Raw genomic sequence first — 26,949 nt, 5'->3', positions numbered from 1 at the left:
GCGGAAGTCCATGACATGCAACTTTGCAAGGAACCAAAAGCTTAATTTGCTATAATCCGCCAAACCTCTGTATGGTGCAACATGCAGCATGCGACCTGCACCGCTCGCCCTCCCACTGATAAACATGCAGGAAAAGCCAGCCACCAAGCAAGCCACACGCACCACCACCACGCAGCACCACACAAATCCCAACACCACTCGACGCACGTTTCGCCCCGACACCGAAGCATCCTCGGGAGATGTAGACCTTACAATGCCTAATTGCAAAGTCCAGCAATCTTTGCTAAACTTAAGCTTTTGGTTCCTTATAACCTTTTGTTTTTAGGGTTCCGTACGTCAAAAGGAAAAACGGAACCCTTATAGGATCACTTTGTTGTCTGTCTATTTGTCTGTCTGCCCGTCTGTCGTGTCTGTTAAGAAAACCTATAGGGTACTTCCCGTTGACCCAGAATTCGAATCTCATGTTTATATTTAGGTAAGTATATTTTTGTTTTTACAGAGTAAGCAGACCCTGGACAAACTGCAAGTGTTGATATCTTCCGAGTGTCGGTTCAGGATTTTAAGAGATGCTTTACACAGGTGGGTAGATAAGTTCTTACTTGAATTATTTTTGACCTTATCACAAACAAGCATTGAACTAGCCTGTTTATCGTTCTTTTATTAACCCCCGACTCAAAAAAGGGGTGTTATAAGTTTGACGTGTGTATCTGTATATCTGTCTGTGGCATCGTAGCTCCTAAACTAATGAACCAATTTTAATTTAGTTTTTTTGTTTGAAAGGTGGCTTGATCGAGAGTTCTTAGATATAGTCCAAGAAAATCGGTTCAGCCGTTTGAAAGTTATCAGCTCTTTTCTAGTTACTGTAACCTTCACTTGTCGGGGGTGTAATAAATTAATTTACACTTGTTATCGAATATATGAGGTATATATACAAGAGTTAATGTAGTTCTATGATAATATTTTTTTAATTTTTTAGGTGCGATCCCCCCTGCATCCCGTACCTGGGCATGTACCTGTCGGACCTCTCGTTCATCGAGGAGGGAACCTCCAACTACACTCCCGACGCACTCCTCAACTTCTCCAAGATGAGGATGGTATGTATGCCATCAACCCATCGCCGGCTCACTACTGAGCACGGGCCTCCTCTCAGATTGTGATCTTTGCGCACTTTGACTTTGCCCAGACTTAAGACAATGTTAAAACGAGACAGCGTTATACCACTGGCATAAATCTGTTTCGTTTTAACTGAAACTGAAGTCTAAGCTAAGTGCGCTCTATAGATCTAAACCTCACAAAGAACAGGTTTAGGCCCATTGACTTATATATGTTAGGCCAACCAGATAGCCGAGTACGAATTGGTAGACTTCACACAACATGTTATTGAAAACTCTGAGACACTAACTAGGTAAGTAAGTACCTAACGTTTTGACGACTTCCCTGGCACAGTGGTAAGTGCTGTAGTCTTATTAGTGAGAGGTCCCGGGTTCGATTTCCACCAGGGGTTTCAGTTTTATAATTTCTAAATATTTGGTCTGGTCTGGTAGGAGGCTTCCGCCTTGGCTAGTTACCACCCTACCGGCAAAGCTGTGCCGCCAAGCGACAAAGTTCCGGTACGATGCAGTGTAGAAAAAAAAGGGATGTGGGTTTAATAAAAACTGCAATATCCCTTCCAGATTAGCCCGCTTTCATCTTAGACTGCATCATCTCACTTACCACCAGGTGACATTGCAGTCAAGGGCTAACTTTTATCTGAAATAAAAAAGTAACCTACCTACTTGGTACTAGGAACCTTTTTTTTAAAGCCACGTTAATATACACAAAAAGGACAAACAGGAGGTACAAAAAGGAGGTAAACAAAAGGACAAAAGGCAAGTGACCCTTATTACTAGTAGCCCGAACTCCAAAAGCCTCTCGAGCTTTTTTGACCCAGAAGGCGGTTTCGAGACCGTTACTAACAAGAAAAGACGCAGGAAAAACAAACCTAAGAACAACAAACCTACTCAATCGATAGGATCTGTAAAAAGAACTGGGACAGCTGTTGCATCGAGTAATATTAAGGTGGCACCACGATTGACATACATCTACGCGTCCAGATTCGATTCGCAAACCACCGACAGTAATATCACAGATTTTCTACTAGAAAACAACGTCGAGCCTGTAAAGGTTGAAAAGTTAATTCAATTCAAAAAGTCTAACTTTTCATCGTTCAAGATAACAGTAAATAAGACGGAAGAAAATACCCTACTGTCAGCCGATCTTTGGCCAATAGGTATAGAGTTCAGGCTATTCCAATTTAGACCTAAACGCTATTATCGCTCGATCGTATTTCCCGCTGATCAGCCCTCTACACTGATAGGCGTCGAGAGTACAGTCGTAAGCAAAAATGACTAGTGTAAAAATGATTTCATTTAATTGCCGATCGGTCAAACGTTCCTGCCAGCATATTCGAGATCTATGTAGTGACTATCAGGTTATCGCGATCCAGGAGCACTGGCTTCTACCTGATGACCTCGACTTCCTGAATACTATCGATGATAAGTTTAGAGCGTACGGTGTGTCTGCGGTCGATACGACGACTGGTGTACTCAAGGGTCGACCCTACGGCGGCGTCGCGATACTATGGAGAAAGGATATGTTCCCGACTGTCACCCCTATCGACTGTGGTAACCCACGTGTGGTTGCAGTTCGCCTAGAGCTCGCGCGTCGCAGTATCATAGTGGTGTCGGTGTACATGCCCACAGAGGCCGCGGATAACCTACCGGTGTTTACGGAATGCCTAGGAGTCATTAGTGCAGTGATCGCGTCACATGACGATGTAGAAAGTGTCATCTGTCTAGGTGATTTTAATGGTGATGTGTCACGTAAACATAGCCTATTTGGCCGCGAATTAGTTGCCTATTGCGAGGAGGAAGAATGGACTTGTGCGGATGTATGTACTCTAGGCGTTACATCAGGTACATACACGTACCTGAGCGACGCGCACGGCACGACCAGCTGGATCGACCATGTCGTAGTCACGAGCGCTGCCCTGCGCGCGCTCAGGAGTGTGCGTGTACTCAACAACGTCTATTGGTCGGATCACTTTCCTTTAGCTGTTGACTTTGATTTTGATGTAATTGTGCCAAAAAGTAATTTGATAAATAGAATACATGTGAATAAAATTCAGTGGGGATATAGAACCTCGGACCAGCAGTGTGAATATACCGAATTATGTAGCCAATACCTAGATAAGTATAAATATGATAACCTGCCGTGTTATGGTACTTCTTGTAACATGCATGGTCATCACCAGTATATAGATTCATTATATGCCAGCATGATTGAATGTTTGTCTAGGGCTGCCACTGACACCTACACAGGAGGAGCTAGGATCAGAAAAAAGACAGTGGTGGGCTGGAATCGACATGTGAGGGACTCCCATGCCAGGGCCAGACATTCATTTCTGATGTGGAATTGGCATGGGCGTCCTTCTCATGGCGATATTTACGAGGAAATGACTAATTCAAGAAAAACTTTTAAACAAAAATTAAAATGGTGCCAATCTAATCAGGACAAAATTAAAATGGACATAATCGCAACCTATAGACGAAATAATGACTTTGGAAAATTTTGGAAGGAAACGAACAAACTACAGCCTAAATGCAGTACTCCTGTGTCGGTGGGTGGTTTACACAACCATAAAGATATAGCAAACTTATTTGTAAATAAATTCCGCGTAGACTGCCCGATAGTCGGCGCGTGCCCTAGCGCTGAGTCACTCTCCGGTGGCGGCGCGAGCGCGGGAGACTCGCGCGCGCTGCATGTGTCGGCCGACGAGCTGGCGCGGTGCGTGCGCGACATGCAGCGCGGCAAGTCCCCGGGCCACGACCACCTCAGCGTGGAGCATGTGCTATATGGGGGCCCTAGGCTCTTCCAAATAATGGCTACATTATACAATACATGTATCGATCATAGCTATCTTCCTGTAAATATGACGAAAACAAATGTAATACCGATCGTTAAAAACAGAGCTGGTGACGTCTCCGACCCTAAAAACTACCGCCCTATTTCTCTTGCAACAATATTCTCAAAAATTTTTGAGAGATTGTTAATATCTCACTTAAATTGCAATATCGAATTACACTGCGGTCAATTTGGCTTTCGTAGCGGTTTATCAACAGACTTAGCTATTTTTGCCTTAAAAAGTACTGTAAACTATTATCTCGCCCGGGAAACATCCGTATATGGATGTTTCCTGGATCTGAGCAAAGCATTCGACACCATTAATTACAATATTTTGTGGAATAAGCTACGAGCTACAAAAGTACCTAGTAAGATAGTGGATTTGCTACAGTTTTGGTATACAAACCAAATTAACCAAGTAAAATGGCAAAATGACTTTTCCGATACCTACCGGCTGAACTGCGGTGTTAGGCAGGGTGGTCTGACGTCACCAATTCTGTTCAACCTCTATGTAAACGAACTGATCGAGGAACTGAGCAGTGCTAGGGTAGGCTGCCAGATTGGAGGCGTCAGCGTAAACAATCTTAGCTACGCCGACGACATGGCCCTGCTCAGTCCCTCGGTCTGCGGCCTGCGTAGCCTAATTAACATCTGTGAAAAATATGCAGAAAATCACGGTTTATTATATAATGTGGCAAAAACTGAAGTGATGATATTTAAATACAAGAAAGGCCCAGAAAATGTACTGCCAATAAAACTATGCGGCTCCGAACTGCGATATGTTACTAAATTTAAATATCTAGGACATGTATTAAGTGACACGATGAAAGACAATGAGGATCTAGAGAGACAAAGACGGTCTCTGGCGGCAAAAAGCAATATGCTGGCTAGACGTTTCACCCGCTGTTCCCGACAGGTAAAAGTCACCCTGTTCAAAGCCTACTGCCAGGCGCTCTACACCTCCCAGCTCTGGTACACTTACTCCAAAGCAACTTTTGACGCACTTCGAGTGCAATACAATAATGCATTCCGAGCTCTGCTGGGGCTGCCATGGAGGTGTAGCGCGTCAGGTATGTTTGCGATGCACAGGGTTGACGATTTCTACGCTATAATGCGTAAGGCCAGGGCGAGGTTCTTATCCCGACTGAATTACAGTCAAAACCTAATATTAGGAACTCTGAAGTATTATCATCATAATGAACCAAAATTTTTCCACGTCTGATGTTTTTATTTTATTTTATTAATTTTATTTTGTTTCATTTCATTTTATTTTTTTGGCACAATACACAATATACAAAACTTTGACTATAATATTATTATTTTAATTACTTCAATTATTTTAATTTTACATTATTTTATTTTATTTTAATTTTAATTTACGTAATTTAATTTAATTTGTATAAAATTATGGACAATTTATACTGTCTGAAATAAAATATTTTTATTTATTTATTTATTTATTTATATATACCAATACTCTCCTTTCCCCTCCAAATAAGTGTAAAGCCTTACTATCCTCTAGGATTAGGTATGACAATAGTGCAACCGCGGGTGGGGTTTGAACCGCCGATCTTTCAGAATTTAGTCCGCTCCTGTAACCGTTTAGCTATTGAGACAATACCGACCTATAAAATAGGTAGGTATCTCATATTTTGTCATGTTACATTAGATATTATGATGTATCAAACATGTTATATTAGATATTATGTGTTTTCAGATAGCTCATGTGATCCGTGAAATTAGAAACTTCCAACAGACTCCATACAAAATCGATCACATACCAAAAGTAAGTTTTTTTTTTAATTTGTACCTAGATTAGCTCTTAGCTGTAATTAGAAAAAAGGTGAGATTGCATTCGAGGGCTATTTTGTAAGGTTAGCAATTTTCGATAAGTACAGATTTTTTTCGTAATTTTTTAACTTTGGACGTATTGAATGTTCAATAAAATATAAAAAGTATCGATACGTTTTCGGCTATACTATTTCACACCAACAACGGTTACACCAAAATCAAAACCTAGTAAGTGCTAAAATATTACTGATGAACGAATGTATGAGTGAATGGGTTTCGAAAAGTAGTATGTTCGGAATGTTAGCTTCACAAATTCACACACACAATTTTTGTTCGACAATAAACTTTACTTGTAGTTTTTTACACTTCTTTTAATTTGAACATTTAATTAGATACCTAACTTGAATTAAGTTTTTCTACGCACTGACTCATGAAAATTTTTTACCACAGAGAATATAATCACTACTTTCGTTTCTGTCATACACTTAAATGTCACTCATTGTCAATGTCAAAGGGTCGGTCTATGGTGCGAACATGCCGGCCCCCAAGAACTCCGTTCTTCATTAACTCCTCTCCGTGGGTAACAAGACCAGCTTGGACAGCGGCCTCGTTAATGTTGATGACTTTGTCTTCACAGTAGCAACTCGTACAACATTGTCAGGACCAGGGCTGAGTTTGATAATCTTTGCCATCAGCCATTTAGCTGGTGGTGTGTCCTCATCTTTTATAACAACCAGATCTCCTACTTGTGGTGGTTCGATTTTGGTACGCCACTTATAACGCTGCTGAAGGGTATGTAAAAACTCTGCCGACCAGCGTTTCCAGAAGTGTTGCGTCATTCTCTGAACTAGGCGCCACCTATCGAGGATAGATAAGTGTGTCTCTTTGTAATTTTGTTCTGGCACCAACAGCAAAGGCTCTCCTACTAGGAAATGTGCAGGCGTAAGAGGCGTCAAATCTTCGGGATGATCGCTCATTTGATACAGAGGGCGAGAATTCAGGCAGGCTTCTATTTGGTACAGCAACGTTGTGATTTCTTCAAATGTTAGAGTCGAGTTTCCAACTACTCTGGCCAAATGTGTTTTAACTGATTTTACCCCAGCCTCCCAAATTGATCCAAAATTAGGTGCTCTAGGTGGGATGAAGTGCCAAGTGGTGCCATCATTGGCAAGCAACTCTGCAACTTCCTGACTGAAACTGCTTTTAGCTTGATTCAACATAAGAGTGAGCTCTCTAGCCGTTCCAACAAAGTTGAGTCCATTATCGCTCCAGATTTCGGCGCAAATTCCTCGCCTGGACGTGAATCTTCTGTAAGCAGCGAGGAACCCTGCAGAGGTGAGGTCAGTTACTGCTTCCAGATGAATCGCTCTTGTTTTCATACAAATGAATAGACATATATAGCCTTTGTAAGATCTATGTCCTCTACCCTTTGTTGCTCGAATCTGGATTGGACCTGCATAATCAACTCCAGCATATTTAAAGGGTCATCCAGGGTTGACTCGTACCTCAGGTAAATTTCCCATAGGGGGTTGTGGTGTCAATGATTTGTGTCGAATGCAAGTTACGCATTGGCGAGCGCATTTCTTTACTAACTGTTTCAATCCAATAATCCAATAACGAGATCTCAAATAGTTCATTAACATCGCATATCCTCCATGTAATAACTTGGTATGTGTATCATTCACTAATAACCAACTGATGTGGGATGTTTGAGATAAGATAATTGGATGCTTAATTTCTGTAGCTACTTTAGCACCTTGCAATCGACCTCCAACCCGTAGTAATCCAGTATCATCCAGGTAAGGAGATAATGTGATTAGTTTACTTCTCAATTTGATTTGTTGTTTCTCTTTTAAGTCTTTAATTTCTTCTTTAAAATCTATTTCTTGATCTATTTTAATTATACAATTCAATGTTGCTTGTAATTCTTCACTACTCAAATATTTTGTGGTTTGATTTCTAATTTTCTTTTTGTCTTTCAGTTGGAGCATCCTTCGGCAATAGGTAAGTACCCGGATCATCTTAGTAAACGAAGAGAATCTTGTGTAGATTGGATCTTCCTCAATACTAATATTAAAAGTTTTCATTTTTTGTTTCCGTTCCTCTTCCTTTGTTGCAGGTACTTGGGCCTTTTGCACTGATGATTTTTCTGTGGCTAACCATGAGGGTCCGTTCCACCACATTTCTTTGTCCACCAATTCAGCTGGATACACTCCTCTAGAAGCCAAATCAGCTGGATTGTGTTCAGACGTAACATGGCTCCATCGGTCATTTGCTAACAGCGTTTGAATTTCTGCAACTCTGTTACCTACAAATGTTTGCCATTTCATAGGTAGAGATTGAATCCAGGCCAAGACTATCATTGAATCTGTGTATGCATATACTCGTTCCTTGGGCACATCTAAAACTTCAGTGGCTCGAGATAAAAGTCTGGCTAGCAACACCGCTGCACAAAGTTCCAGTCTGGCAATTGAGATTTGTTTAAGTGGAGCAACCTTTGTTTTACTTTCAAGCATGGAAATTCGAACTTGTCCATTGTGTATAACTTTGACATATATCACAGCAGCATATGCTGAAATTGAAGCGTCTGCGAAGCCATGGAGTTCAAGATGTGTGTTTTCCTTTTGAATATGAATCCATCTGTTTATTTTTACATCCTGTAAATGATTTAACTGTTGTCTGTAGTTGATCCACTCTTGAAGAATCTGAGCTGGAACCTCTTCATCCCAGTCGGAGCTACACAGCCATAATTTTTGCATTAGCATCTTTGCAATTACAATTGTTGGTGACAACCATCCAAACGGGTCAAAAAGTTTTGCAACATCAGATAAAATATTACGCTTTGTTACTGGTGTTGTGGGTTCTCCTAGGTTCACTGTAAATTTGAAATCATCATTTTGTTTGTCCCATTTCAGACCCAATATCTTCATGTTGTTATCTAGTTTTATTGCTAACGGCTGTTGATTGTTGCAGGTGCTCTGACTAATTGCTTCTAAAAATTCTGCTGAATTGCTAGACCACTTTTGTAATTCAAATCCACCACAACGTAGTAACTTTGTTGTTTGCTCATAAATCTCTCGTCCTTCTTCAATTGTATAACATCCAGTTGTGAGATCATCAACGTAGAATGAATTCTTAACAATTTCAGCTGCCAGAGGGTATTTTTGACCTTCATCTTCTGCAACTTGAAACAATGTGCGGATTGCTAAATATGGAGCCGAGGCTGTGCCAAATGTGACTGTTAACAGTTTGTAAAACTTAAGTGATTCATCGGGGTGATTTCTCCATATAATACGTTGCAGGTCAGCATCTTCATTGGCTATCAGGACTTGTCTGTACATCTTAACAATGTCACTAACAATTGCAATCTTGTATTTTCTCCATTTCATAAGCAAAGTCAGCAGATCTTTTTGTATTGTAGGTCCGATCAACAAGGTATCATTAAGGGCAACACCCTTTGACCCCTTGGCCGAAGCATCAAATACTACCCGGACCTTAGAAGTCTCCTTGTCTTGTCTTACTACAGCACGATGAGGTAAGTATATGGCCCTTTCTGTATTTCCATCAGCTATTGCCATATGTCCAAGCTCCAAATACTCGTTTATGACTTTTGTATATTCTTCTTTAAGAATGGCATCCTTGCTTAACTTTCTTTCCAGAGACATGAATCTATTTATCGCCATTTGTTTAGTTTCTCCACAGGCAGCAACAGGATCCTGAATATCTTCTTTAAAAGGTAAGTTAACCTTGTATCTACCATCATTGGTTCTCGTTACTGTTTGTTGATAAATGTCTTCACACCGTTGTTCCTCAACACTAAGTTTTCTCTTAGAGGTGAGTGTTTCATTTTCTATTTCCCAAAATTTTCTTAAGAGATCATTCTCACATGTACATATATGCATACTGATCACTTGTTTATTTATTGCAGATTGATCACCCAAGGTGTTTCCGGATAATATCCAGCCAAGATGAGTGTATTGAGCGATTACTCCATTGGGACTCTTCTTCAAGCCGTTGTCTATGATCTTGCTATAAACTTCAGCACCTAGCAGGAGGTCGATTCTGTTCGGGGTGTTGTAACCTGGGTCTGCTAGTGTTATGTTCTCCAAGTCTGGCCAGTCACAGACTGTGGTTTCTTGCGAAGGTAAATAGCTTGTGAGTGTCTTGAGAACGTATGCATTGATTGGAAAAACTAAATGTGGTTTGTATCTTGATTGTACTTCCAGTTGAACCATGTATTTTGTTCGGAGTTGCTTGCCCTCACTTAATCCAGAAATGACGCCGCTGATTCTTTCTCGTTTCAAGCCACATGCTTGTACAAGACTCTCAGTCACAAACGACGCCTGTGAGCCCTGGTCAATGAGAGCACGGTAGACATTTGTTTGTTTGTTCCTTCCTATAATGTCCACCAAAGCTGTTGCCAATAGAACTTGACCAGGTTGATTGATAAAGTGAGTTGAAATTGTTGAAATACTGGTTGATTGCATAGTATGTGCTTCTGTGCTAGGTTCTTGAGTGCTAGAATCTTCTTTTTCGGGATGTAAGAGCGAATGGTGTTTCTTAAAGCATATGCGACAGCAAGTTGGTTTTCCGCACCGAGCTACTGTATGATTTGGAATAAAACAATTGAAACAGAGGTTTGCACTGCGAACAAAGTCATATCTGTCCTTAATGCTCTTTTTTGAGAATTGTTTACAGTTGTATAAGTGATGAGCTTGATTACAGAGTGCACATTTGGGGGAATCAGCTGTGGCTGTTGTATGAAAACTTTTAGGTTTGGTTGTTCTCGGAGGCTCTGGCCGTAACGGCTTAGATGGCTCTATCATCTCTAAGGATCTGAATCTATTTTCTATAAAATGTTTTAATGTTTCAAAAGTAGGTAGGACTTCGCTCTCTGAAGAACTATTTAGCTCCCACAACTTATGACTCTCTACATCTAACTTAGAAACTGTGAGGTACACCATGATAGGATCCCAGTGTTCTGTTTTGATACCTATGTTATTAAGCAGATTCAAGCATTCAACAGTTGTGTCTAAAAGTGACTTAATATTCTGAGCCGACTCTGACGTTAAGGGTTTTAAAGAAAAAAGCTTCTTAAATACAGAATTAGAGATGTACCTTTTGTTGCTGTACCTTTGCTTAAGCGTCGCCCATGCCTGACTATAATTATCACTAGTTATAGTAACTGATCGCAAAAGTTGTTCCGCCTCTCCTGATAAACTAGATTTCAAATAGTGAAGTTTCTTTACACTATCTAAATTTTTATTGTTGTCTACTAATGACGTGAATAAGTCGTGGAATGACGGCCACTCTGTATATTGTCCCGAAAAAGTAGGTAAGTTTATCGTGGGTAATTTTACTTCATTGCCTGTGTGTCCTGAGTTGTACGAACTTGTGGAAGATTTGCTGGCTAGCTCCTGTGGTGTTAACTCCAAGATCTTACTTTGTAGCTCACTTTTATAAGTTATATATGCTTCCTCGATGTCTTCATATATATCTTTTGTAAAGTAATTTGAGACCGCCTTAAATTCCGTGCTTGCGATTGCAACTATGCGGTCGTGATTTGACGTAAATAGTTCCCACGTTTTCTCCAACGACTCTAAGCGAGTGTTTACGTAAGCTAAGTTCAATCTTTGTTTGGGAGTTTTCCTGAAATTCGAGCAAGCTTTGTTGATTTTGGACGCCCTATCTTCTTGGACGGCCAACAACTGGTTGATGTCATCCATTATCGGGAATCGAAGGACCGTGTTCGGAATGTTAGCTTCACAAATTCACACACACAATTTTTGTTCGACAATAAACTTTACTTGTAGTTTTTTACACTTCTTTTAATTTGAACATTTAATTAGATACCTAACTTGAATTAAGTTTTTCTACGCACTGACTCATGAAAATTTTTTACCACAGAGAATATAATCACTACTTTCGTTTCTGTCATACACTTAAATGTCACTCATTGTCAATGTCAAAGGGTCGGTCTATGGTGCGAACATAGTAAGAATGAATTTAACTAGTATGACACAGGTAGTGAATGGGATTAAGTTTACCTAATCAAAGTTATCCCTGTTATTTTACATTTTGAAATAAAACAATGAGGGTTTCTAATAAAAATGGCACTACTATTTGACACCATTTAGGCGTGAGCTTCACCGGGCATAAAAAGTTATTATATTTTGACACAGCCGTCAAAACATATTCATATGTCAAATAGCTTTGATGCCTATTTGGTGCCAGGACCTGACATCTCAGTGATGCTATCTCGTGTCCGCTATTTCTGAAAATCCTCATTAATTTGAATCAGAGTAGATACATTAATTAACACACGGATTTACAAACGTTACTATGAGGTCACATAGTGCGCTCGAACGCACGGTGTAGGTTCCACCAATCAGATTACTGCATCACTTTACAATGATCTGATTGGTGGAACCTACACTACGCGTTCGAGCGCACTGTGAGACCTCACAGTAACGATTGTGAATACGGCCGTTTTCAGGTCTGTGAGTTCCTTCTGGACCGATCGCTGATAATAAACGAAGAGCGTCAATATACGCTGTCCCTTGAGTTGGAGCCCCGTGCGGCGCGGGGCTCCGCCGGGGGTCTCCCAGGCACCCCCGCGTCACCAGCCTCCCCAACCGCGCAGCGACGACGCCGCGCCTCGCTGGCTGCGCTTGCGCCGCTTGCTCCTCTACGTGGTGACCGTTAAACATCTTAACCCCTCATTTTCAGCTCACATTTTCCTTTAACGAATGTTGTTTTTTTTTGTAACAAGTACTAAGTTAATTTTTATTGTTGGTCTAATTTTTTTTTACTTTTAAAACAGAAGTACGTTAGACTAATCAATTTACATTACTAAAGTTACACTATCAGAGATTTCAGCGATTTAAGAAAAATTAGGTGAGTATATGATTTTTATCTTTGCTTATTTCGAAAAAAAAATCTTAAATATTCAAGATGTTTTTTGTTTTTATAAGTTCAATTCAGTTTTAACATCATATCAAATATCAATTTTGAATTTTGCTCAATATCAGTTTAGCATATCATTATAAACATTATAAAACCACGTCATTTATTGCGAAAAATATGTTTTTTATAGTATAAAGGTATCGTATTATTATTAAAGATCAAAGCACACATATCAAATCTGAAAGGAATTGTCACACGAACCGCGGTGAATTGCGTGATCACTGATCATGATCAATTTCCAGTTCCCACGCCCATGGCTCGTCGTCCTTACGCCTCTCCATACCCGAGCATATCCTTCGTCTACGCTGGCGTGGGTATGGTCATTGAGCTGTAAGAACGGCGTCATCTAGCCGTAGCCAACAACAATAAACCGGAGCTGCTGATCCAATTTTACGTTATGTTAACGCCTGGTTGACGGTGATACGGCGACGATCCCTTTTCAAATTGATATGTGGGCTATGAGTTATGATGACCTTAAGCCATAAATATAATGCTATTATAAAATTATATTCATAGTGACAGTTTTCAATTTTGTTTAGGTGTAGATTAAAATGCCTTTAAAATATTATGAATCATATTTTAACAATTTCATGTTAAAATCAAATATAAAATAAAATAACTACACCTAGTGATGACAATTATTATTTATGCAATTCTATTTATAATAATTTTATCAACTCAGAATAAATACTAATTTATAAAGATAAATTAAAATTATAAAATAATAAAATAGGTATTTACATAATATTTGTCCTTTATTATAAAAAATAGACAAAGTAGTCTTTTCAAAAACAAAATCCAAAATTAATAATTATTTATATATCATTAGATATTTGATTAAACTATTAATTAAACCAACACTAAAGTTTATTTTTAATACTTTAATGTAAATTTATTTTATTGGCTGTGATATTATTTGTTTTATAAGTCTTTTAATCTTGACTGAACTCTTTTCAAACTCATTAATGATAATGAAGAATCAGTATTTTATTAATTTACCTGTATTATAAATTAATAATTATTACGTAAGATCTAATGTTAGTGAAAAAAAATACTTTCATTAAGTGTCTATGGTCAACCGAGCATAAGAAATAGCTTTGATGTTTAATAATTGATAAATAACCATTATACTATATGATTGTTACATTCTATTGAAATGAAACTATACTTAATTCTTGACCCCAGGTCATTTAATTTTATATTAAAAAAAGATTTAGGGCCTGTTTCATAATTGCCAAATAAATTTTATCTGACAAGTAAAGACCTTTTGTCAGTTTTTGTTTTGGGAATCTGTCAAAATGTCAAATTTATTCATCAGATAATATTTGTTTGGCGGTTGTGAAGCTGGCCCTGGATATAGTTTCATTTCAAAAGGACTCTACTAACTAGCCCGTACCACCAAGCAATTTACAGCCGAAATTGATTATCAATATTATTACGACGTTAACTGGCTTATTTAATTTATTGAATAGTAAGTTAAATACGTTGTTATTTGTCCAAAATTGTAGAATTTCTTTAGACAAATAAAAACGTTGCTAAGTTACTTACTAACATGTCAGATAGAATGATTAATGTTATTAATTTCGGCCGTGAGTTTTGATATCATGTAGATACCGATTAAGTTATATGGGTTTGATGAAAAGTCATACCCACGTTAGCGCTACCATCTTTCGCTATATCACTCAACATAAGTTGAGACTCAAGTATGCGCTAACTTGTTTTTAAATAGATAATAAATAATTAAAGCATACTATGCTAAAAATGTCTGAATTAACCTAAAGTGATTTCAAGTGAGAATTGTCTTAAGCCTTTTTCTACGTCCTTTTCTATGTCATTTAATGTTAGTGTTATTGTTAGAGCCTATACACAATCAATTTATAGTTTGGAACATTGTTACTGAATAGTTACCTAAAATTTTAAATATGCCACTTTATTGGGTAATGTGCAGTATTTTGAAATATTAACTAGGTATATTATTTTTTCATAAATTGCTCAAATGTCAATTTAGGACCCGGCTAAATAAATATATTGTTGTTTTCTACGAGTTATAATTTAATTTTAATTGTAAAGTTCCCAGTACCTATACGCGTACCGAATTCAAAGTGGCATAAATGTAGAGTTTCATATCAGAGTTTTACAGTGTATAATTTTAACGTGTGTCTACATTAGGTACAACTATATTTTAAGATTTAATAAAATTTCTTCTTAGTGATCGTTGATCGAATTACGTACATTATATATTTAACAGGTTATTCCCATATACTTTAACAACTTATAATATCGAGACCTATAGGTACAACAATTATTTGGGAAAAAAACTAAAAAATACATAGTAACGTAGCATTGAGCCGTAATCCGTAGTAATCGTAAGTAAGATCTAATGTTAACTAAATCCAGGAAGGCTGTGAGTCGTATGTCATTCAAACTGATTAACTTACATAATATTAATTTATAATATTATCAAATTTATAAAAATGTTAACATCGTAATAAAACTTAGATACAATTATTAACTCTTAATTGACTTTTATAGAATACTAGCCGATGCCCGCGACTTCGCCCGCGTGTATTTAGGTTTTTTGAAATCCCGTGGGAACTCTTTGATTTTCCGGGATAAAAAGTAGCCTATGTGCTAATCCAGGATATTATCTATCTCCATTCTGAATTTCAGCCAAATCCGTCCAGTAGTTTTTGCGTGAAGGAGTAACAAACATACACACACACACACACACACACACACACACACACACACACACACACACACACATACAAACTTTCGCCTTTATAATATTAGTGTGTAAGTTATATCAATGTCTATTCAATTGTGCAATTCAAATTAATATATTTAACTAAACAGCAGTCATACTCATAGTCTATGACTTTGAGAATATCAAGTTTTATATATATGACTATTAAATCTTCTACTTCTAATCAGATAGGTAATAATTTTATTAATGGTAACAGTGTGAAAGTAATATACCTTTATTTATGCTAATCAAATTATAAGCTCATTATATATTCTTCGTTGTACCCCTAACCTGTCTGGTTGTGTCTTACGCTTTTAAAATTAAAATTAAAACGATCTTATGCGTATTTACATGTTGATTAAATGCTGTAGATAAACTGTTGTAGGTCTTAAGATAAAGTGGTTGTTTCATATATGTAATAAAGGAAAATTTAAAAAAAATCCCCTTATAACTGCACAATTTTAAAAGTATTTGGTCACTGAAAGGCTGTCGTAAGTGTTTATAAATGATAACTCTATTATTATCTTTACTTATTGTAAATATAATTATATATTTTGCAATAAGAATTTGATGTTCTTATTCGTTAAAAATCGTCTTCCCTTTTACCTTCTCTTTTTAAATTAACAGAATTTATCAAATAAATAATTATAATATATTCTCCACTGTCAATCATTTTGCACCCGATTTAAGTATCAACTGTACAGTCACTAATGAAATATTTAAAACCCTTTGAATTTGATAACAAGTACCTACGAACAATTCTTATGAGTATGCATTAAAATAATTCTAATACGTAAGTAAAGTAATCTATGTTAACATCTACCTCTTCGCTGAAATTCTAAACAGATTTTTTAATCACTAAAGAAGTTAATATACTTAATATATTTTTTCGATCATTCAACTTCATATTCGTGGCATTCTATTGAATAATGATTGTTAAAGATAATTAATATACATAATATATATTTGTGTACTAAATTATCTAAATAGATCAATGTTAGGTTAAATGTTACATTAAATATAATTTAGAGCTGTAAGTATTTAAATTTGAACAATAATGATTGTGTACCTATTTATTTGTTTTTAGCGTGTTTCTATTTCTTATAAGTTACATTATGATTTTTTGATTTTGAGTTTTGTGGTGATATTTATGATTATTATACTAAAAATTGTATGTATAATATATGTATATGTATTCAAAATTTAATTGATGATCTGTAATTATTCGTTATTAAAAACACTGTCCTCACCATAAGTAATATAAAAATCTCAAAGGAATACTTTTATAAATCATTATCTTTTTCTTTAAAATAGTTTATAATATGAAAATAAATGTGAAGAAACAGTTAATGTTGTATAGGTATTCTCTAAACTTGTATGTGTTTTTCTTATTATAATAAAATAATTTCATATGCATGTTAATTAATTTATAAAGATAAATAACTTACATATCGTTTCATGTTAATTAAATTAGAAAAATATGTGTCATAATTTTATTAAATTTACTTTATCATTAAAATGGTTATATTCTCCAATTGTGAATACACATTATTATTAACTATTAAGTACATTACATATAATTTTCTGTTGTATTTCATGCATAAAACGATATTTTATAACCTTGGAAAATCTGTTAAGTATCTTGTTAGCAACACTGGCTAAAATACTGTTTATTATCAGCAACACTGACCAAATTACTATTGTGTTAGCAACACTGGCTAAAATACTGTTTATTATCAGCAACACTGACCAAATTACTATATATAACGAGAGTCGGGCCAGCCCGCGCAGTCAGTGTATTTTTGTACTCCAATCGAGAAGGTGTGAAGTGGAATATTGTCGAGTGTTAAGTGTTAAAGTGGCAAATTGTAAAGACAAGTGGTAAAGTATAAGAAATACAGCATTAATTATGAGTAAGTTATGTTTTATTTTACTACTATTAATGATAATAAAATTAAAATCCTGAGATCACAAAATGTAGGTATCTGTTGGCGCGATCTGAGATAGCGCCAACATTTCAGAAGTGGGATGAATTAACGCAAAATCCACTAAGATATACAACATTTAAACTTTAAAATTTCTTTTTATCAAAATAAAATAAAATGAAACACACATTTTGTGATTATTTCATTTTGTGATACTAGTTACCAACAAATAAGAACCGTAAACTTGTCATTTATTTTTAAAATACCCATATTTTGTTAAATTAAAATTGATGCTAGTCACGTGACAAATAAAATACCGCATGCTATTCGTTTTTGTTTCAAGTTTTTCTTCTTCTGCAGTGATAAGGCGATGCTAACAGGAGGTTGATGAATCATCAAGGCAAATCCTTGATATAATCGACTTCTTGTGGGTATTGCATAAACATTAAAATTAATTCTCATTAGTTTCTCTGAGTGACTTACTCGTACGTCCTCACGGTGATAGTCAAGGAGAATATAGTCGCGTAATGATCAGAAAAATATCAATATCTGTATTTATAATTCATAATTGAATAAAACTAATATGTTCCACATGCATAGAACCTCATATTTTTTTCGAACTTTTATTGCCTCCCGTATCTGGTATGGCTTACAGCGAACCCTCCCGAACAAGATGGTGTCTACGTCTCAATCCACCGAGATGGTGCGGCATCGCGGAAGGAGGCGAAACGCTCCAGGATCTCGGTGGCCGCGCCAGCCGGCGCTCACGCAGCCGTTGCTCGGGCAGCCGCGCCAGCCGGCGCTCACGCAGCTGGCGCTCGGGCAGCCGGCGCCCACACAGCCGGTGCTCGCAGCCGGCGTCCACACAGCCGGCGCTCGCAGCCGCGCCAGCCGGTGCTCACGCAGTCGCCGCTCAAGCAGGCGCGCCAGCCGGCGCCCGTGCAGCCGGCGCCCACACAGGCGGTGCTTGCAGCCGCGCCAGCCGGCGCTCACGCAGCCAGCGCTCAGGCAGCCGCGCCGCCGGCGCCCACGCAGCCGGTGCTCGCAGCCGGCGTCCACACAGCCGGCGGTCGCAGCCGCGCCAGCCGGTGCTCACGCAGTCGACGCTCGGGCAGGCGCGCCAGCCGGCGCCCGTGCAGCCGGCGCCCACACACGTGGTGCTTGCAGTCGCGCCAGCCGGCGCTCGGGCAGCCGCGCCAGCCGGCGCCCTTGCAGCCGGCGCCGACACAGCCGGCGCTCGCAGCCGCGCCGGCCGGCGCTCACGCAGTCGACGCTCGGGCAAGCCGTACCAGCCGGCGCCCATGCAGCCGGTGCTCGCGCAGCAGCGACAGCCGGCGCCCGCACAGCCAGCGCTCGGGTGGCCGCGCTAGCTGGCGCTCACGCAGCCATTGCTCGGGCGGCCGCGCCAGCCGGCACTCACGCAGTCAGCAGTTGGGCAGCCGTGCCAGACGGTGCCCGTGCAGCCGGCGATCGCAAAAATGAGTATTTTCAAATATTTTTACGAAACTTTTAGATGCCTTGAAACCTAGGATACGCTCAGATACTCATCTAGTGGGTGAGAATGGCAAGCTAAATTGTTAACTGCGTTTCTTTCTGACGAAAATTACGATCGGATGCCATGATAACCGATGATAGCTAACCTTTCCCTATTTGGGGATTCGCTGGAGACATTCTACTAGGGTAAAATTGCTTTAATAAATATTTGTCATATGGATTATGACACAAACTGAAGTAAACCATTAAAAACGCAGTCCTCAGTTAAAACTATAAATATGCAGTCCAAACAGGGCCTGGAGAGCTCTCGTAGTTGTAACTATAAGCTCGAGGGTCACAAACAGACGGGTCGAGGGTCTTGACAGAGCCTTAGTCCAATTAAAAAAAAAAAAAAAAAAAACAAATGTGTCACGAACTTTGTGTGAGTGTGTGGCAAGTGTGACGTTGCCATGGAACCAAGCAGTACTAGTTCAAGCTACTAGCTTATTTTTTATTATTTCTCTTGCATTCAAGTCTTACGAGTAAATCATAAAATGTTACAACATGAAGCCCCGTCAGGGCGTTCCACAGTATAACATTGGTAATTATAATATGTTACAAGTATTATTTCAATTCTATTAAGTGTTAACATTTATGAAAATCATAAAGCATAAATAACAATTAGTAAATAATCATAAAGTATGACTGACAATTAGTAAGGAACAAGAAGTAAATAAATAAAAATAAAATATGACTTATAAATAAACGTTATAGGAGCGGTCATATCGTTAATCAATCTTAAAAGAACTTAAGTATAAAGAAAAGTGCATACATACAAAATCACTATCGTATTATACCCGGTCAGTCAAAGAAAAAAAATAACGGTTATGATAGTTTCAATTAATAATCACTTATCGTTTTTTTTATATTAACATCATAAGACTGTCAGAATAAATCAAATTTCGTTCAAGGCTTTCATTGATTTTGGCAGCGAATGTTGCATAATTAGAAATTTTAAAATCCGTAGTAACTAATATACTGACAAAGATTTGAGAAAACTGTGGTACACACAGTAAAATAGTTATATTTGCACCCGTCCAGTGTCGCGTAACACACACAAGCATATATATAGCACACGTAAATATTGAAGTTACAACTACTAAGGACGCCCACATATGTAAACAAAACCAGTTTAGTCAATGCGCATCACGTTGCGTTGGTTAAGTTGGAAAGAATTCTTAATAAATAGAGCAATGAGGATAATATTAATCACTCTACGGATTTAAGGTATCGTCATTCGGGCTAACACGCTTTGCACTTGTGGTGTAACAGGTAGGCCCACGATTAGAGGTTATGAGTTCAAATCTCTCTTGTACATTGTCTTTGATGTTTTGTTATTTGTAGTTTAAAAAAAAAAAAACAAAAATGCTAATGTCAGCATCGATAAAATGTCTCAAAAAAAAAAAAAACCAATAGAACAGCTGTTAACAAATTAATAGTAAGGGAGTTAGCTTCCATACTGGAAATGAGATCCCTGTTCTTTTCACTAAAGCTAATAAAAGTGCCATATTTACAAGTTAATCGAACAGTTACAGTTATAGACATATTTCTTTCTTTTGTACTTTTTATTATTTGAATAATTACATAGGTCTAAAGACCTAAAAACAAAATCAATTCTTATACATATTAAACTTATTCAACATATTATAAACTAAAAGTAAGAAGATAAAAAAAGGGGTGTACGTACTCTTCGATAATATTTATAAATTGCTTATGCAGTTTTGCAATACATATGAATTTTATTGAAATGGATGAGCTTTACATTTTATTAACAATATTAACTAAATGAGCCATTGGTGTTATGAATTAACATGATTAAATGAATGAATTAAAGAATTAAATAAATAAAATCTCTATTGTTTCTAATGTTGCACCTAAAAATTAGTTTGAGCTTCTGATGACCAAACTAAGCTTTATTTAACACTGATGCACTATCTATAACTAGAATTTAAAAAAAAAAAATATTTTTGAATAATTTAAATGTAGGCTTAACCTTTTTATAACTCTAGTTTTTATCTTTTTTTTAATCTTAAAATAAATTAATCTTTTTTTTGTCAGCCCTAGCACAGACTACGATCTATTTGCAAATCTTCAAACACCAATCTCAGTTTTTATCTAGTGCTTTGGTCTACAACAATTAGTGTAAAATGTTCTTTTTATTAAGTCTTTAATTAAATAAATAAATAAAAATAAAATAAATAAATAAACCCGTGTTATAGGTAACAGTGCTCTCGCCTTACAGACTAGAACTAGAACAATAAAGAAATTACACAGATAATTTAATTCAAGATTAGGTGACGTTAGACTGTGTACATTTTAATACACATACCTACATATATACAAACTAGATCACTTTTCTGGAGAGCCCCTCTCTGTTAGTATGAGATATGAGGATCTCTAATCTCATTAACAATAATTGTGAAATATTTCTGGCTGGACAATCACTAAAGTGGAACCATTGTATAACCGTTATACAGTTCACCCTTGCAGACAAATATACAAATTTACTTTATGGCAAAACATAACTAATCTTCCTTCATAATATAATTAAGGTTAATTAAATAAACACATATAATACAAAATACAAAAATATTTATTTCAGTAAAAAAAATATATAAACAAATATATTTTAAATATAACATAGAAATTGGGACCGTCCCAGTAAGTAACTGGTATTAAACTAGTACTTGTGGCGGGCGACCCCGCTCTTCCATAACATATTCTGTTATAATTGAAATAAATAAGTAGTTTCTAATAGTAATAAATTATATGGAATAATATATAGAATCTCTTTAATTTTCAATCTATATTTTAAAAATTTGGGTATACTGCTCGTATGATACTTACCAATATCATTAAGTGTCGTGTGACCTCACTAATGGGTAGGTTTTGTCCAAACAAAACAAATATATTTGCAACATCGTTAGATTTTTCATAGTTGTGAGACTTGTTTACGTAGAAGAGACACAAAATCACGGCATACAAAATTAAGTCGTAATTTCACGGAATTCCGTCTTAAGTAGGTGCGATATAACGGTATTTAAATAGTTTTTGTAATGATTTTGAATTGTCAAAATAATATAAAATTATAAATTTATCTGATGAAGGTAGTTAGATAAAATCGATATTTGGCTTATTCGATCTCATACAATCTATTACTAGAAGGCCAACAATATTGAACTTTCATAAACATGGGTGTTTTGAAGGTTTTAGTTTAGTCTCCATCTGAGATTCGGAGTGATATCGCATATTTTCGGTATTTGTATTGTGAACTGGATAATTAGATGTTGTGATAGCAATCACGCTCTAATTAAATTATTAATTTTGCCATTAATTTTTAAAAATTAAAACTCTTGAATAAACTCTTCGCATTGAACCTGTGTTTACGTAGGTTTTGGGAGGACATTTCGATAATTCGATAGTATTTAAATAATACCTGCTTTTCTGAGTGACGCTTATAATAAGTTTATATTATTGGTTCTTATGCTAAATGCGTGAGATGTGTATTATATACTTTTACGTATAAGTTTCACTTATATGTGCGGGTTAAGGAATTTACAGTTATATCGTTGGTAATATCACACGTGGATGCGTGTTGGTATGCCTTGCAAACTTTTGTTGTTTGTACATCCTTATCCAAATAATATTAAACACAAGAAAAAAAGTGTTACTATATATGCCCGTTACAGACTTTGAAACCATCCAACCAATGAGCCTAAAATCAGTGTCATTAGAAAGTTAATGATGCGAAGATTGTCGTAGACTACTAAACCAATGCGTTAGGCACATTTCTTCTAGCATAGTACCATACGCCAGGTTATACGCTGGTGTGTTGTAAAAGCACTGCGTTTGTATTAAAGTTGACAAAACAAAAGTAGAACTGTTCAAAGTGTTGCACATTACAATCGTATACCAGTCATGGTAGGACAGTCCTCAACGGAACAGTCTCATATTGTTATTTAGGATATATGATAGATTGCATATGTCGCAGGACAGTAGTGAAGCTATTTTCAATAGACCACATGAACACTGCTTAATGTCTTCCAGTGAATCCTCAGAAGGGGACCCGTAATTGGCTAAACATCTAATTGAAATAAATATCACAACAGTTGATGAATTAACCATTAAAACGTAATCATTTCATTCGAATCGGATAGTAATTGCATACAAAAGATAGTTCACAATCATATAAAATGCTAAGTAACTGATGGATATAGTTCAAAGTTAATGGACAACCCTGGTCCTAAATGAAAATAAAAGGGTCATTCAAAAATATTTTCGTGTTGGAAATAAATGACAATAAGATTAAAGTTTTGTTAAATTTTATAAATGTAACACCAAATAAAAGAGAAAGAACTAGATTTTTATCAATGGAAAACAACCATTTTTAAATGGCAATCACTAACTTTAAATTCGCTTAATCTGGAGCTAAAATTTCAATCATCAAAATTAACTTTGCAGTAACGGATCGTAAATTTGCCTTTCCAGATAGCCTCATAAGAAAAAGTCAGTGAGGGTTAAACCTGGACTCCTCGGTGGCCAATTAACGTCGTCTCAATTACGCTCTTACTGTAGAATTCGAGTCAGTTGACAGGGTTATCGGGATTTATTTCCTGTACGGCAACAGCTTTATTAGGACGCAAGTGTAATGCCTTGTAATAATCGGCAGAACTGTAATTTATTCAAATTTAGAGTTTTTGGGACCAAACGCATTATAGTCTTATATTAGCTGAGACAGATGGACATATAGTAGACGGTTTTCCCCGTTCTTGAAGTTCTTATGCAACCCGGTTTTTTTGGCCGGCATTGTTTCCCCAGTCCCCTCTTGTGGACCCAATTGAATTTGCACTTAGAACATTTTTTTTACCAACATTAAATTAAAATATTTTATTGAGACGCCCAGTATTTAAAAAAAAAAAATCCTGATCCTTGTAAAAAAAAAAAAAAAAACCTGTAGACCTTTCCTCACCCTCTGTAACCTGCGTATGACAGACTACAGACAAAACAGAAACGAAAATATTTCTGAATCACCCTTTATGGGACAGCCCTGGTCCTAGAATAAAATATGCTGGGACAACCCTGGTCCAATATTTATTTTAAGGACCACCATGGTCTGTGACTATGTTTATAGTTAAGATAGAATTTGTTAATTTGAAATTATTAATTAGAGGCCTGGTGGCATACGAACAACGTTGGTCTTAGCATTTAACATTGGACAACCTGGTCCAATATTTATTTCGAGGACAACCATGGTCCATGATTACGTAAATACTTAAAATAGAATTTGTTTATTTGAAATTATTAATTATATTTATAGAAAGTTAGAAATTATTAGTGACACAATAACGTAAATCTGCCATGTTTTGTTGCTTGTCGCTCGAGGTCGACGACCCAATTTGGATGGCCGACTGTTAGCAACACTGGCTAAAATACTGTTTATTATCAGCAACACTGACCAAATTACTATTGTGTTAGCAACACTGGCTAAAATACTGTTTATTATCAGCAACACTGACCAAATTACTATATATAACGAGAGTCGGGCCAGCCCGCGCAGTCAGTGTATTTTTGTACTCCAATCGAGAAGGTGTGAAGTGGAATATTGTCGAGTGTTAAGTGTTAAAGTGGCAAATTGTAAAGACAAGTGGTAAAGTATAAGAAATACAGCATTAATTATGAGTAAGTTATGTTTTATTTTACTACTATTAATGATAATAAAATTAAAATCCTGAGATCACAAAATGTAGGTATCTGTTGGCGCGATCTGAGATAGCGCCAACAATCTATATTATGTTTTATTTATCTTGTTCCTAATTATCATATCACACTTAGCACTCATATGTGAAAATGAAGTATAGGTATATCTTAAAAATAATGCATTTCCATTACATTCTTACATTGAGCACAAAAAGGTTTCGTTCACAAAAAAAAACTCGAATTAGGAGTTCTTAACAACCGATTTCTATTAGACTAAGCGCAATATGCTTTTGTTTATTAAAGCTTGACGCACATCAAGATAAACCATCCTTTTTGCAAGAAACTTTTTTTCACTATAGACAAGCGCTTGACCACAATCACACCTGATGAAAAGTGATGATGTGGTCTAAGATGGGACGCGTTTACTTAGAAACTTATTTGTGGATGGACTTGATCGTGTGATATTTTCCACACTGCCGCTCACAAGCCTCAAGCTGATCAATTGTGCTACATAACGATTGATGATCGGGCAGTTATTATGTTACAATCTATGGGGGTAGCTACAGTAACCTATCTATATGCACTGGGCAGCTAAGTGTGATATGGTATTCCGTTCTTGTTATACTCAAACCTCAAATTGTTATGTTTCACAAGATCTTATTAAAGTTGTCAATGTGTAAAGTTTTCGTGTGTTTTTTTTTACCCTTACTTTATTTCAAGTAGGTAGGTGATCCAAAACCTAATGGGAGCTCCTAAAGTATGCTGCTTAAAAAATAGTTAGAAAGGTTACATAACAATTGAGTATTGAAACAACTTAACTGATACTTGAACTACAAATTGGGGGGATCAATAAGAGGAAAGAAACTAGTGACTACAATAATTCTAGTTGTCTATGTTTTACTACTTAATACTTATAGGAAATAGAACAGCGAAGTTATCGAATTTAATTTGCTAGCTTAGAAATTTCCACAAGGTATATAAATAATATAAACGACAGGACTTTAGTTATATACTAACGTCAACAATTTATGATACAAAAAATCCCAAGTGTAGCTTTCAAGTTAACATTAACTGTGCGTAAATCTGTCATGTAGTATTGAGATGTCACATTACGGTGTTTTTCCATCCCTCTTCTGTCCATACTAAATGGCAGATTTACGCAAACTTAACGTTAACTTGAAACTGTATGTAGCATGCACTGAAGAGCACCATATCGACATATCGTAGTGACTTTCATACGTTTACAAAGTTCTTACTTTACACTATGCGTACTCTGCGATAGTGACCGTGTGCGAGCATTGAAAAGCGATCGAACCATTCATTCATTCATTCGCAAAAATGTCACTTATGTAGTTTTCTTTCTCCACTGTCAAGGGCGATTACGCACTGCATCTGATCCGAGTCCGTGAAAATACGTTTCGAAGTAGTCGTAGAACAGCGAACTATTTGTATAGTAGCTTACGCACTAGTTCTGACTTCCGTCATCTGAGTTTACTCCGTCATCCGTGACAATATCTCGGATGTGCCTCGGATTCAAATCGGGTGTATGACTAGTGTTAACAACTACCTCAAGATGCTGCCTTATATCATAAGTCATAGACATCTAGACCTATATCAGATTAATTATTATTATTTATAAATAATTGGCGGGAATGGATTATAAATCACATTTGGTTATTAACTATTTAGATCAATACATATTGTGTCGTATTTTACATTTAGCTGATATAATTGTTACGTTAATTGTCTATTACATCACCTTGGTTTACCTCTGTGGTAATTTGTCAAATAGCTACCCGAAAACTAGTACCTACCTACCTTAAAAATATATCTGTCAAACTGATAGAAATAGCGAAGGAATCGAATAAAGACGGGTATTGAGAAATAATAATTGTAAGCGAAAACTATTCTCAAAAATACAGTGAAGTGAAATTGGAAAGTGTCTATTATTCAAACCTGTCCCTATACTTCTGCAACACTAGATATGTCAATGATGTTCACTGGGATTTGGATCAGAGAGTGGATTAGTGCGTAAGCTATATCCGAGTTTGGTCCGATTTTTAACCCCCGACCCCAAAAAGAGGGGTGTTATAAGTTTGACGTGTGTATCTGTGTATCTGTGTGTCTGTGTATCTGTGTATCTGTGTATCTGTGTATCTGTGTATCTGTGTATCTGTGTATCTGTCTGTGGCATCGTAGCGCCTAAACGAATGAACCGATTTTAATTTAGTTTTTTTTGTTTGAAAGGTGGCTTGATCGAGAGTGTTCTTAGCCATAATCTAAAAAAATTGGTTCAGCCGTTTAAGAGTTATCAGCTCTTTTCTAGTCTTCTTGTAGAAAAGAAGGTTA

General features: G+C 36.7%; 2 protein-coding genes across 2 annotated transcripts in view; one reads left to right on the top strand and one right to left on the bottom strand.

Moving 5' to 3' along the window:
• LOC123874308 (ras-specific guanine nucleotide-releasing factor 1-like) overlaps positions 1-12,458 on the top strand; it is a 42,635-nt gene extending 30,177 nt beyond the window's left edge. Inside the window, exons 31-34 of the mRNA XM_045919567.1 lie at positions 500-579; positions 977-1,094; positions 5,660-5,728; positions 12,230-12,458. Of these exons, the coding sequence (XP_045775523.1) occupies positions 500-579; positions 977-1,094; positions 5,660-5,728; positions 12,230-12,439 (477 nt within the window). The 3' untranslated portion in view covers positions 12,440-12,458. The remainder of the gene's footprint in view (positions 1-499; positions 580-976; positions 1,095-5,659; positions 5,729-12,229) is intronic.
• On the bottom strand, positions 6,027-26,380 carry LOC123874282. The gene is made up of 2 exons (XM_045919522.1): positions 26,370-26,380; positions 6,027-11,652 (listed from the first exon to the last, which is right to left on the bottom strand). Exon 2 carries the CDS (start codon positions 11,457-11,459, stop codon positions 7,218-7,220), a length of 4,242 nt encoding a protein of 1,413 aa, XP_045775478.1. The 5' UTR covers positions 11,460-11,652; positions 26,370-26,380; the 3' UTR covers positions 6,027-7,217.
• Between the last annotated feature and the right edge of the window lie 569 nt (positions 26,381-26,949).

The sequence above is a fragment of the Maniola jurtina genome, chromosome 18, assembly GCF_905333055.1.
Source record: "Maniola jurtina chromosome 18, ilManJurt1.1, whole genome shotgun sequence".
NCBI lineage: Eukaryota > Metazoa > Arthropoda > Insecta > Lepidoptera > Nymphalidae > Maniola > Maniola jurtina.
This window is presented reverse-complemented; position numbering and strand designations above follow the sequence as displayed.